This window comes from Chiloscyllium plagiosum, unplaced genomic scaffold (assembly GCF_037043375.1).
Source record: "Chiloscyllium plagiosum isolate Xiang-an unplaced genomic scaffold, Cpla_swu_hap1 HiC_scaffold_34, whole genome shotgun sequence".
Taxonomy (NCBI): domain Eukaryota; kingdom Metazoa; phylum Chordata; class Chondrichthyes; order Orectolobiformes; family Hemiscylliidae; genus Chiloscyllium; species Chiloscyllium plagiosum.
The window spans coordinates 27817763-27830518 of NW_028270172.1; the positions used below are offsets into that span (position 1 = coordinate 27817763).

Genomic DNA, 12756 nt, shown 5'->3' on the forward strand with positions numbered 1-12756 from the left:
TCTTGAGATCTGCTAACAACCTGATTTCACAATCCACTTGTATACTGAGGTCCCCTGTGACTGTTGTAATAGTGCCTTTCTCACATGTCTTTCTATCTCCTCGTTTATTTTCTTGCCCATGTCCTGACTCTGGCTAGGAGGCCTGTACATGACTCCTATCAGGATCATTTTTCCTTTGCAGTTCTCCAGCACTACCCACAGAATTTCTATGCCTTCCACTCTACACCACTTCTAGCTATCAATTTAATTTCTTCTCTTGCTAACAAGACAATCCTGCCCACTCTGTCCATCTGCCTGTCCTATCAATAGAATGCGTATCCTTGAATATTTAATTTCTAGCCTGATCCCCATGCAGCTACGTCTCTCTGTGAAACCCACACCATCTTCCTTCCAATTTCAATCTGTGCTACAACCTCATTATCTTGTTTTGTAAACTGCGTGCATTTCAGTACAATACCTCAGCCCTATATTGACTGGCACCCTTTCTCATTGTTGTCCCCTTATCTGCTGTGCGTGAAGTTAGATTCATGACCCTTTCCATACTATGTGTCTTATTACTTGATCTGGAAACTTTAATAACCTCTGCTGAGCCCTGCCCCTTTTAACTTCTGAATAATTTTCCATGCAGCTGAACCCACCCCTCACTATTTAGTTTAAATCCCTATCTACAGTCTGAGTTATGCTGGTCCCAGCATGATTCAGGTGGAGCTTGTCCCATCACTACAGCTCCCTCCTTCCTCATGTCTAGTGCCAACATTGCATGAATTTGAATCTGTTTCTCCCACACCAAGCTTTGAGCCATGTGTTTACATCATTAATCTTGTTGACCTTGCATCAATTTGCTCATGTCTCAGGTAATAATCAGAGATTATTATCTTTTTGGTTCTACTTTTTAATTCAGCCCCTAGCTGCTCACAATCCCTCAGCAGAACCTCTTTCTCTCCATATCATTGGTATCTTTGCGGACCACGACAATTGGATCTTTCCTCTCCCAAGTTCCTTTCCAGACCAGATCAGATATCCTGAATCCGGACCCTAGGCAGGCAACACAGCCTTCAGGACTCCCAATATTGGCCCCAGGGAACAGTATCTATTATCCTGACTATACTATCTCCAATAACAACTACATTTCTGTTTCCTTCCCTCTGCAATGACTCCCTGCATTATGGTCCTATGATCAATTTGCTCATTCTCCCTACATATAGAACATAGAACATAGAATGCTAATGCCCGAAGAAGGGCTAATGCCCGAAACGTCGATTCTCCTGTTCCCTAGATGCTGCCTGACCTGCTGTGCTTTTCCAGCAACACATTTCCATCTCTGATCTCCAGCATCTGCAGACCTCACTTTCTCCTCATAGAATGCTACAGCACAGTTCAGGCCCTTCGGCCCTCAATGTTGGGTCGACCTGTGAAAATAAACTGATGCCCATCTAACCTATACCATTCCATTATTATCCATATGTTATGTCCAATGAACATTTAAATGCCCTTAACATCGGTGAATCCATGCCCCACTACTCTCTGAGTAAAGAAACTACCCCTGGTATCTGTCCTAAATATATCACCCCTCAATTTAAAGCTATGTCCCCCTGTGTTAGCCTTCAACATCTGAGGAAAAAGGCTCTCACTGTCTACCCTATCTAAGCCTCTGATTATCTTATATGTCTCGCTTAAGTCACGTCTCAACCTTCTTCTCTGCGATGAAAACAGCCTCAGTTCCCTCAGCCTTTCCTCATAAGATCATAAGATCTTCCTTCCATACCAGGCAATATCCTAGTAAATCTCCTCTGAACGATTTCCAAGCCTTCCACATCCTTCCTACAATGCGGTGACCCGAACTGTACGCAATACTCCAAGTGCGGCCTTACCGGTGTCTTGTACAGCTGAAGCATGACCTCCTGGCTCAGAAACTCAATCACCCTACCAATAAATGCCAACTCACCGTATGCCTTCTTAATAACCCTATCAACCTGGGTGGCAACTTTCAGGATTTGTGCACCTTGACACTGAGTTCTCTCTGTTCATCTACACTGCCAAGAAGTTTACCATTAGCCCAGTACTCTGCATTCCTGTTACTTCTTCCAAAGTGAACTACCTCACACTTTTCTGAATTAAACTCTATTTGCCACTTCTCAGCCCAGCTCTGCAACCTATCTACGTTCCTCTGTAAACTACAACATCCTTCAGCACTATCCACAACTGTACCAACCTTAGTGTCATCCACAAATTTACTAACGCACCCTTCTACACCCACATCCAGACCACTTATAAAAATGACAAACAGCAGTTGCCCTAAAACAGATCCTTGTGGCACACTACTGCTTACTGAGCTCCAGAATGAACATTTCCCATCAACCACCACCTCTTCTTTCAGCTAGTCAATTTCTGATCCAAATCGTTAAATCACCTTCAATCCCAAAAATCAGTATTTTGTGCAATAGTCTTCTGTGTGGAATCTTATCAAATGTCTTACTAAAGTCCATATATACCACATCAACTGCTTTAGTATCATCCACCTGTTTTGTTAACTTCTGAAAGAACTCAATAAGGTTAGTTAGCCACAGCCTACCCTCCACAAAATCGTGTTGACTATCCCCTAATCAAATTATTCCTTTCCAGATGATTATAAATTGTATCTCGTATAACCTTTACAAACTCCTTACCCACAACCGAAGTAAGACTCACTGGGCTATAAATACCAGGGTCGTCCCGACGCCCCTTCTTAAACAAAGGAACAACGTTTACTCTTTTCCAGTCTTCTGGTACTGCTCCTGTCGACAATGGTGACATAAAGATCAACGCCAAAGGCTCTGCAATCTCTTCTCTGGCTTCTCTCTGCACATATTGAACAAAAACTGACCCGTCTAAACTACTTGAACTGTAGTATTCTCAGTCAATATTGGGCAAGTTAACATCTCCCATCTTTGCTACCTTTCCTCTACATTGCTGGAATAATTCAGAGGCCTATAGAAAACTCCCAACAGGGTGACTTCTCCTTTCTTTTTTCTAACCTCAGCCAAACTACCTCAGTGGATGAGTCCTCAAACGTTTTGTCAACTGCTGTAATGTTACACCTGATTAACATTGCCACACTCCACATCCCTTTTACCAGCTTCTCTGTTCTTACTGAAACATCCAAATCCCTGAATCTGCAACAACCATTCCTAACCCTCCTTTAGCCATGTCTCTGAAATGGCCGCAATATTGAAATCCCAGGTACCAACTCATGCTGCAAGTTCACCCACCTTATTCTGGATGCTCCTGGCATTGAAGTACACACATTTCAAACCAACCCATCCTGATTGCCAGCGCTCTCTCATGACCTTGTAAACCTATCCTTGACCTCACTACCCTCAACCTCCTGTACACTGGAACTACAATTCAGTTTCTTATCCCTCTGCTGCATTAGTTTAACCCCCCCCGAAGAGGATTAGCAAATATCCCCCCAGGATATTGGTACCCCTCTGGTTCAGGTGAAGACCATCCTGTTTGTCGAGGTCCCACCTTCCCCAGCAAGAGCTCCAATTATCCAAGAACTCCCCCTGCACCATCTCTGTTCTTTGCCTCACTAACACGTGGCACAGGCAACAAACTAAAGATAACAACTCTGTTTGTTCCAGCTCTAAACTTCCATCCTAGCTCCCTGAATTTCTTCCTTAGATCCCCACCTTTCTTCCTACCTATGTCGTTGGTCCGTATGTGGACCACCACTTGGGACTGCTCCCCCTCAAGGATCCTGAAAACGAGATCAGAGACATCATGAACCCCTGGCAACTAGAAAGCAAAACACCTATTGCGAGTCTCTCTCATTCCCACAAAACCTCCTATCTGGCACCCTAACTATGGAGTCACCAATGACTAATGCTCTGCTCCTCTTCCCCCTTCTCCTCAGAGCAACAGGAACAGACTCTGTGCCAGAGATCGTGCCCCATTGCACACCCTTAATAAATTACCCCTCTCAACTGTATCCAAAATGGCATACTTGTTGCTGAGAAACCACCACAGGAGATCCGTGTACTACCTTCCCTTCCCTTTCCTACCCCTGACGGTAACCCATCTATCTTCTTCTCATGGCTGTGGAGTAACTACCTCTCTGTAACTCCTTTCAATAACCTCCTCCATTTCCCGAATGATCTGAAATTCATCCAGTTCCAGCTCCAGTTCCCTAACATGGTTTTTGAGGAGCTGGAGTTGGGTGCACTTGCCATAAATGAAGTCAGCAGGGACACTGGAGTTGATCCTTATTTCCCACATATTGCAGGAAAAACATTCAGCTGCCCTAACCTCCATTCCCACTGTTCTAAATTCCCAAATAGACCGCTGAGAAAATGAAACACGAAAGAAAACGCTTGGCTCCTTATCAAACGACACACAGAACTTTTTTTTGGTTAGTGGAGGAGGATGGGTGGGAGACACTACCCGAATAGTGTTTCGGGTAAAGCAACCACCCAAGTATATAACCTCCTGACCTCTCCAACTGCCTCCAGGAACTGAACAACGCCCAACCTAAAAGTGAGTAATTTATACTATATACTCACATATCCCACACGGAGCAAGAATCTCAAATCTGCTAGACAAGCTAAGGGCTGAGGCTCCTTCAGCACTATCTCCTGGATCCTTCTACCTGCTTTGCTTGTAACCACACCATTCCAAGCCTGACCGCTGACTGAATTTGTGGTAGTTAATCTAAGGGGGTGTGACTGACTTCCGAAACACAGGATTCAGGAACTCTCCCTCTCCCTCACGTGTCACAATATTCAAAGCTCAGACTCCAGCTCATCAACTCTGACCTGGAGTTCCTCAAACACCCAACACTTGCCATAGATGTGGTCACTATGAAGCACAATGGGGTCCACCAGCTCCCACATCAAGCACCTACTACACCTTGCCTGGCCCAGCATCCGACTACTTAGTTCTTAATTTGACTTTTAAAAATTTCATACTGTTTTTTTAGTTTGTAGCCCGTAAATATTTTCCCTGTTTATCTTCAACCTGAAAATAACTTCCAATAGATGGTCAAATTAATAGCTATCACTAACCAGTGAACTTACAGTTTATCTGTAATGTCACTCTTTTGTGCTGGGCCCCTGATTCTGGGATTCAATTTAGCCTGTTTTTAAAAACAAATGCTTACAAACTAGGAGACAAAAAAGACAAGCAAAAAGCATCTCTTTCCCTCTGCACCAAATTTCCATATTTCATCCAAATTCCCCAAACTATATACTCACACAGGGTATGTCTCACTTTGGATATGATCTGTCTGACCTGACTATGCAAATATACTGGAAAGATAGCAACAAAGACATGAGGGAGGATCAGGCCGGCATCAATCAGAAAAGGAGTAGCTGAGGACTCTGGAACCCAATGGAGTTTAGAAGGATCAAGATGGGGGGGTTGATCTGACTGAAACTTGTAGAATACTGAGAGTCCTGGACAGAATGGACATGGAGAAGATGTTTCCACTCGTAGAAGAGACTAAGACTTGAGGGCACAGCCCCAGAGTGAAGGGACAACCCTTTTGAACTGAGATCAGAGCAATTCAAGGCTATGGAATTCATGAATGTGGTGAAAAGCTTTAACAGCAGAGCACTTTATGTTAGAATCAGGAATTGTGTAACTTCAGACATTCTGAAAAGAGGTAATGGAGAGGTTCTTACGGGTTTTCCTGCAGCTCCAGGCTTTCCTGGATTACCATCGTCTCCTGGATCACCCTGCAACAAAATATTTCCTTATTATTACAACTCTATTTATAGAAATTTACTGAGTAACTTTACCATCACAGAAAAACACTATTTATTTAGGATAAATGTGTTTATACCAATAAAACAGAACACTGCATTACTTAATGCCATAAATGAAATAATTAATAAATTATCCCATCCATAATTCCAGTAACATAATTTCAGCTTGATGATGAGCAGTACTCAAAGTTACTAGCCAGTCCTGGAGATTGCCAAAATGTAACTGAACTCTTGGAGATGCTGCAATCAACATGATTTTTGGATGTAAGGCAAAATAATTGCTTTTAAACTAAATGCTTTCTCAAATGGACAAAAGGAAGAATGCTAAGAGGCCCTACATTGCTCTAGGGATTGTTAAAGTACTCCATGGGCGCCAAACAACACTGAATTTGTGAAAAGAAGAGGAAGATGATAAAGGTAGAATTATCATGATGATCTCACTCCTAAAGAACTTCACTTGAGGACATGCAATTAAAACTCTGTTTTAATTTCTAATGACTGCATGCAATCTTTCTTATGAACAGGATTTAAATAAGAATGCTTTCTTAATCACTTAAGCTCAAAATTATGGCATTAACTGTGTACATTAACATGATGTATAGCAATGTCATATTATGGGAGCAGACTGAAGTTTCCACAGCTTATGTAAACATTGTGCTGACACAGAATTGGTCCAGAGTGTGCTAAAGTGGGTCATCTCAGAACCTTTCCCATGAATTAAACCAGCTAAGACATGTTTAAGTTTTAAAAAAAACTTTGGCCACAAAGTTCTGAAATTATTTATTTGCAAATCAAGCAGATGCTTCACTTGATTGCAGATCCCAAAAATCCATAAGTTTTAATACAAGGTGTGTTGTCCCTCTATAAGCAGTGAAAATAATCGGTTTTGCGTTCAAATGCATCAAATGCCATTTAGCTCCAGCACACCTGCTACAGAGAGAGACTAAAGTTTAATCACAGAAAGTTAGGACTTGTTCATTTCAGTCCAAGTATGGTTTGTATATTGGAGAAGTCTTAATTATTGGAAAGCAACCTCATTGTACTAAATATGAACTTGTGGAAACAGACTTTAATTTTTGATGGAGATTCAACTTTATTTCTAACTTTTTCTGTACTGTCTCGCTCTCTCTTTGGTCAGTCCTTCATATAAATTAAATGGACAGAGACAGGCATGGCTACACAAAATTCTGGACAATTCTCTTTATAAAAATGAAAATAAAGGATTGAGAAATAACATAACAGAGTACCGAGAAGGTCAAAAGGTACAAAAGAATGAATAAAAGAAGAAAAGGAAACATTTAGTTACGAGAAGGGAAGAAAATAGAATAAGAAAAACATAATATTTGATTTTTTTAAAAAAAATCTTGAAGCAATTTACAGTTGTTACTGTTTGTAATGAAACCTAAAATTGTTCACTTTCTGAGCAAGAGAAAATGATTGACAATAATTTAACAATTATTATGTCATTATTATGTCACACAATTATTATGTGTGAATAATTGCTAAACCTAATTTTCACTGGAGAGATTAATAAGCAAATAATATGAAATATAATGACAACTAGAATATCATCAGACATTAAGCGATGTACCCTTGACATTTGTATGTAATCATGGTCAATCTGTTTAAATACATGACACAGCTAAATGTTTTTGTTTTGCAGCACACAACATACAGTCTTGTATAGATGTTGATTGCGTGCAGCCTATCTTTGGGTACATATTGAATTAAACATTGAAGTTGGGTAGGAGACGCCATTTGTGTGAAACCAGTGGTAGGGGAGCAAACATTACTGGGCATCCCTTCCTCACTATAATTTGCTGGCTAGGTTGTACATAAATATCACCGTGCATTAATCAGACAATATTATTTTTTCACTGGTATGATAAACCCAGAAACATTACACATTTGAATATGAATATAGCATACCGGACGTCCAATGTCTCCTCTTTCACCTTTTGAGCCTTGAATATTGTTTGTGATGCCGAGTTCACCCTAAATAAAATGGAAAAATCATCCTGTGAAAATCCCATAAAAGACAATTAAGAGTTTTTTGATAGTATCCTGTGCTGAAGGATTGAATTTTGAATGAAATAGCTTTTCGAGAAATTCATTGGAACTGTGGGTACACTGTACCCAAGTTATTTATCTTAACATAAGAACAAGCAGAAGGTAAAGTGTCAAAGATGAGTAACATTTGCAGATTAGTTGCTGAATTCTTCAGTTTGACACAGGTAGGAGAGTTATACCAATACTTTGTGCCATATGGTACTCTTATCAACATAATAAGATGATGTATGAGTAAGCTATTTATTTGTCTACAGATTTTGACAGGACGTTTCAGGTACTGTTAAAAGAGCTACAGCGAACAAATTTAAGTTGTACAGTTTTAATTGTGCAAGGCGCCATATGAACATCACCTGAATATCACTGCCAAAAGTCACAATTAATAATGTGAGCTCTTGGCTAATGATAATGTAATAACTTCACAGAGACTGGTATCTCATTGCCAAATCACCCTTTATTTACATGTGGAGAGTCCTAGACATTGATCCAACTCCCTCAGATCCAGCTCAGGATCTGAGTGAACAGGATGTCTGACACTCCTGTTCTTATCTGTCATCCAGGGCTCCCTGATTTGATCAAATTAACGGCCTCCATCAGGGGACTCCTATTGCATGAGATTCACCTGGCTGACCTCATTACAGATAACATCTCTTTTCACTAAATGAGTAAATGTAGGATGAGAGCCCTGTTACAGACAGCCACCAGTGAGTTTCCACCTGAGCTTGAGTTCCAAATGTTCTGTTGCATCCAGTGGGTTACTTCTGTGCATCAGAAATGGATGCCAGACCATCTTATCCATTCATTGTTTAATGGGTTGCGGAAGCTCATGAAGTCCTCATTCATAAATGATCAAACCAACCATCATCTGGTGTAAAAAAGGATGTGGAAAGAGCATCTCCATAAAAGCAGATAAGCTGGAAATACTCAACAGGTCCAGTAGCTTTTCTGGAGACTGGATCAGAGTTAATGGGTCAATTTTCGTTCCAGGGTCAGGACCTAAGCATCAGGATCAGTTTGAGGTCTCAATCCTGCTCATCATCACTGGTGAGTGTCCAATGGTATTCTGCAGGTAAAGCTAGTGATTTCTCCATTGCCCAGTCACTGTCCTGTTTGGCCCTGTGGATTACTTGGGGAAGTGGGATGTACTTAAAGGCCTGAGTTAAAGGCCATCTGCTAAATGTAATTATGAACACTGGCATCTTTGTCAGTGGTTGGGAACAGAATGCAGCAGAATATCAGATTGCTGCTTGCTTGAGGAGCAGCAGCCCCACAACTGGCTAATGCCTCCCTAAAGGCATTGATAGAGGTAGTGGCAATCTTGTGAAGTGTTCTGATTCTGGAGAGTGATGGGAGAAGGCCAGCCAATAAAAGCTGGGAATAGTTCAGGAGAAGAGCAGTTATCCGTGTGGTCAACAGGGTGTGGCCACAGTGCATGGAGTGCTTCACCACACTTCTGTGACCTGGCAAGGGGAGCACAGTGGTACATCCATATCACAGGCCTGAAGGTCTACACCCATAGAGGTGTACCATTGAAACCCAGGAAATTGCCCCGCACCCACTCGAGTTGGATGTGACACTGGGGCCTTGAGAGGGCAACATAGAACCCCCTAAGGTTCACAGCCTAACAATTGCCTCAGTGCTTCCAGCTAAAACTCTATGCAATGGCCACTGTGTGCCAATGTAGCATCAGAAATGACTCCTGCTTCTCCTATGGGCTTCCTGCTTTTAACCACCACACGTCCCAGCAGAAGGGGTGGCTTCCCACAGCATCCCCTCGAAATCTCACCCACAATTCTATGCGGGTTAACTTCACCAATCTTTGCCTCAATTGGTGCCCACACAAGCAGCTACCAAAGGGGCCAAAAGAGAAAATGCTGGAAAATCTCAGCAGGTCTGGCAGCATCTATAAGGAGAGAAAAGAGCTGACGTTTCGAGTCTAACTGACTCTTTGACAAAGAGTCAGCTCTTTTCTCTCCTTACAAATGCCGCCAGACCTGCTGAGATTTTCCAGCATTTTCTCTTTTGGTTTCAGATTTCAGCATCCGCAGTCATTTGCTTTTATTTTAGCTACCAAAGGGACTTCTATTTGCAGTCTGGAGGGAGGGACTCAGGAGCAGGGGAGTGGCCTGGCAGGTCATGTATAAATAAGGGAGGCATCTTCCATCAAGGGCCACCTTTCCATATCAGGCTCCCGCCCTCAAAACTCACTTCAAAGTCTGAACCTTGTAGGTGCTCCCTCAGCCCTCTTCACATACCTGGTCCAACCTGATGTCCCAATGTTGGCTGTTTGCTGCTGGGGCCAAGAGCTGCCAACTAACCAGATTAACCACCAGCTCCCTGAAAAGTAAATTGCACATATTGAGGGAGGGGGAAAGGTGCCAGCTCCAGCCAAATCATTGCTTCCTGCAGCAATAAATGGCTTATGGTGCTGACATGCTCAGTGAGGAAGGGTTCCCTGTCACCTCTTTCATTGAAAGATCCAAGAACAGAATCAAACCAAAACAGATGAGAGAGGGAAAGATCCTGAGGCAGAGAGGGAGAGCATTAATGACCTACATAGATGATCACCCAAGGGTGGGATTGAACCTGGGTACCTAGCCCCTGTGATGCAGCAGTGCTAACCACTGAGCCACCATGCCATGTATCTATACTAGTCGGTAAATAGCCTTTCAGCCTCGTCCCACTTTCTGGCTTTTAGCCCATAACCTGCTTGATAGCCATTTGAGGGATGAAGGATAAAATGAAAATTGATGAAAGAGATGATAACAAGGCATTTAAGAAATGAAAATGTCTAGAGAAAACTCAAATATTTACAGACAAATCATTACCAGCACACGCTGTGTGAGAAATTGTTTTTATGATCTGCAACTGTTGAACTCAATGTTGAAGCGAACAGGTTGTGAGGTACTGACACCCACCCCTTCCCTCTGTGTTGTGTACTTGGTTATGAAGCTTTAAATCTGATGAAAGATGAATGACTGATGATTCTCCACTTGTCTTCCCACAGAACTCTCACCTGATTGGTGATTAAAGCACTTTCTGTATCTCTTGGGGGCGATACATTAAGAAAACAAATAAAAGTTGCACTTGTGTTTAGAATTGAATTATTTGACACATAAACATTGACTGTGTAGATAAAGGCATTTTATCAAATCCCTGCAATGTGGAAGTAGGCCAAATGTCCTATCAAATCCACACCAATCCTCTGAAGAGCCATACTCACCGCCCCCCCCCCCCCCCCCATCCCACCACCCCTCCCCCCCCACCCATGGCTAACCCCACTTCACCTGTATATCCCTGGACAATGCAGGCAATTTAGCACAACCAATCCATCTAACCTGCACATCTTAAGACTGTGGGAGGAATTCCATGCAGATGCAATGTGAACTTGAAAACTCCACACAAACAGTTGCATAATGTTGAAATAGAACTTGGGTCCCTGATGCTGTAAAGCAGCAGTGCTAACCACTGAGCCACTGTGCCGCTTATCTGCACTGGTTGGTAAATAGCCATTCAGTCTTGCTCCACTTTCCCACTTTTAATCTATCACCTATTTTACAAACCACTTCAGATATTTTTCAAATGTTGTGAGGGCTTCTACCTTCACTATTCTTTCTTGTAGTCATGATTTGGAGGAGCCAGAATTGGATTAGGGTGGACAAAGTTAAAAATCACACGACACCAGGTTATAGTCCAATAGGTTCATTTGGAAGCACTAGCTTTCTGGTCATGAGTTCCAACTCTCAAGCATCATCTGGTAGAAAAAGTTCTGCCTAATCTCTTTTAAAACTTCTACATACTATAAATCAATGCTCCCAGGTTATGGACCCCTCATCAAAAGGGAAATGGATCTTTTGTAGTTTTATACTTTATATAATTTCTCATAGTTTTATACATTTCGAATTAGGCCTCCTCTGTTCCAAACAAACCATCGCAAACTTATTCAATCTTTCCTAATAACTAACTGTTTCCAGTCTAGACATTGTTGAAAATTCCCTCTGCATGTTCTCCAGTGCAAGTTTTGACACAAACTCAGATGCATATTTCTGAACATAAAATCTTCTATAAACTAGTGCAATCCAGCAGCACTGAGGAAACTATTTACTTGAAATTCACATTAAAATATATTCTTTGAATTAAGAATCATATCATGACACAGGTTTATTAATACAGTTGAAAATGGGCTTATCCAAAAAAGAAACATTTTTAATGAGTATGTTCAGTCCAACACAATTAAGCAAGCCAATCAATAATAAGTACTTCAAGAAATCATTTGTTAGTTTTTGTTGGTGTAAACTGGTCACTAAATAAATCAATACTTCTTAATTTTTTAAAACTTATCCTTGCTTAACTTTGTGAGCTTAATTGAAGTCCTGGGATTAGATATAATGAGCAAAAACTCATCCTGGATGGGTGAGTTGGGGTTGGGGTGATTTTTTTAAATCACAGAAGTTTGCAGAAAATGCATTTGACATAATTTAATCTTCAAGTTCTTTAATCTCTTAGTGTTTTTCCAAATTACACTGCAGAAAACACCACCTATCTGATATGAAAACTCTAGATACTAAAAATTAAAGTAAATAAATAGCCCATTCAGAATCTCATTTTATTCATATATGAATGTGGTTTTACTTACACGGTTTCCACGTAAACCTGGTGTTCCATGTTCACCAATGTCTCCTTTTTGTCCTTTCTTCCCCTAAAATTATGCACAATGCATTAGTTCTTAAATGACTATAGTAGGTTTTATTATAACACACATCTGAGTACCATAAAAATGTTCACATTGAGATATCTTCTCTGCCCACCTCTCTCTACCTTTTCCTCAAATAAGATTGCATTCTTGTTTTTTTTTAAACCACCGTTTCAAACCATCATGCTTTTACTCCCATCTCTAGGTCACTGCAACCCACCACCCCTTAATCTCTCCTTCCACAGAAATTGC

At 41.3% G+C, this 12756-nt stretch overlaps 1 protein-coding gene across 2 annotated transcripts in view; it reads right to left on the reverse strand.

The window, feature by feature from the left end:
• LOC122564422 (collagen alpha-6(VI) chain-like) overlaps positions 1-12756 on the reverse strand; it is a 139790-nt gene that overhangs the window by 55165 nt on the left and 71869 nt on the right. For both annotated transcript variants that reach the window (XM_043719264.2, XM_087978576.1), the window contains exons 14-16: positions 12448-12510; positions 7674-7739; positions 5661-5714 (exon numbers count right to left, since the gene is read on the reverse strand). In XM_043719264.2, coding sequence (XP_043575199.2) covers positions 5661-5714; positions 7674-7739; positions 12448-12510 — 183 coding nt within the window. The remainder of the gene's footprint in view (positions 1-5660; positions 5715-7673; positions 7740-12447; positions 12511-12756) is intronic.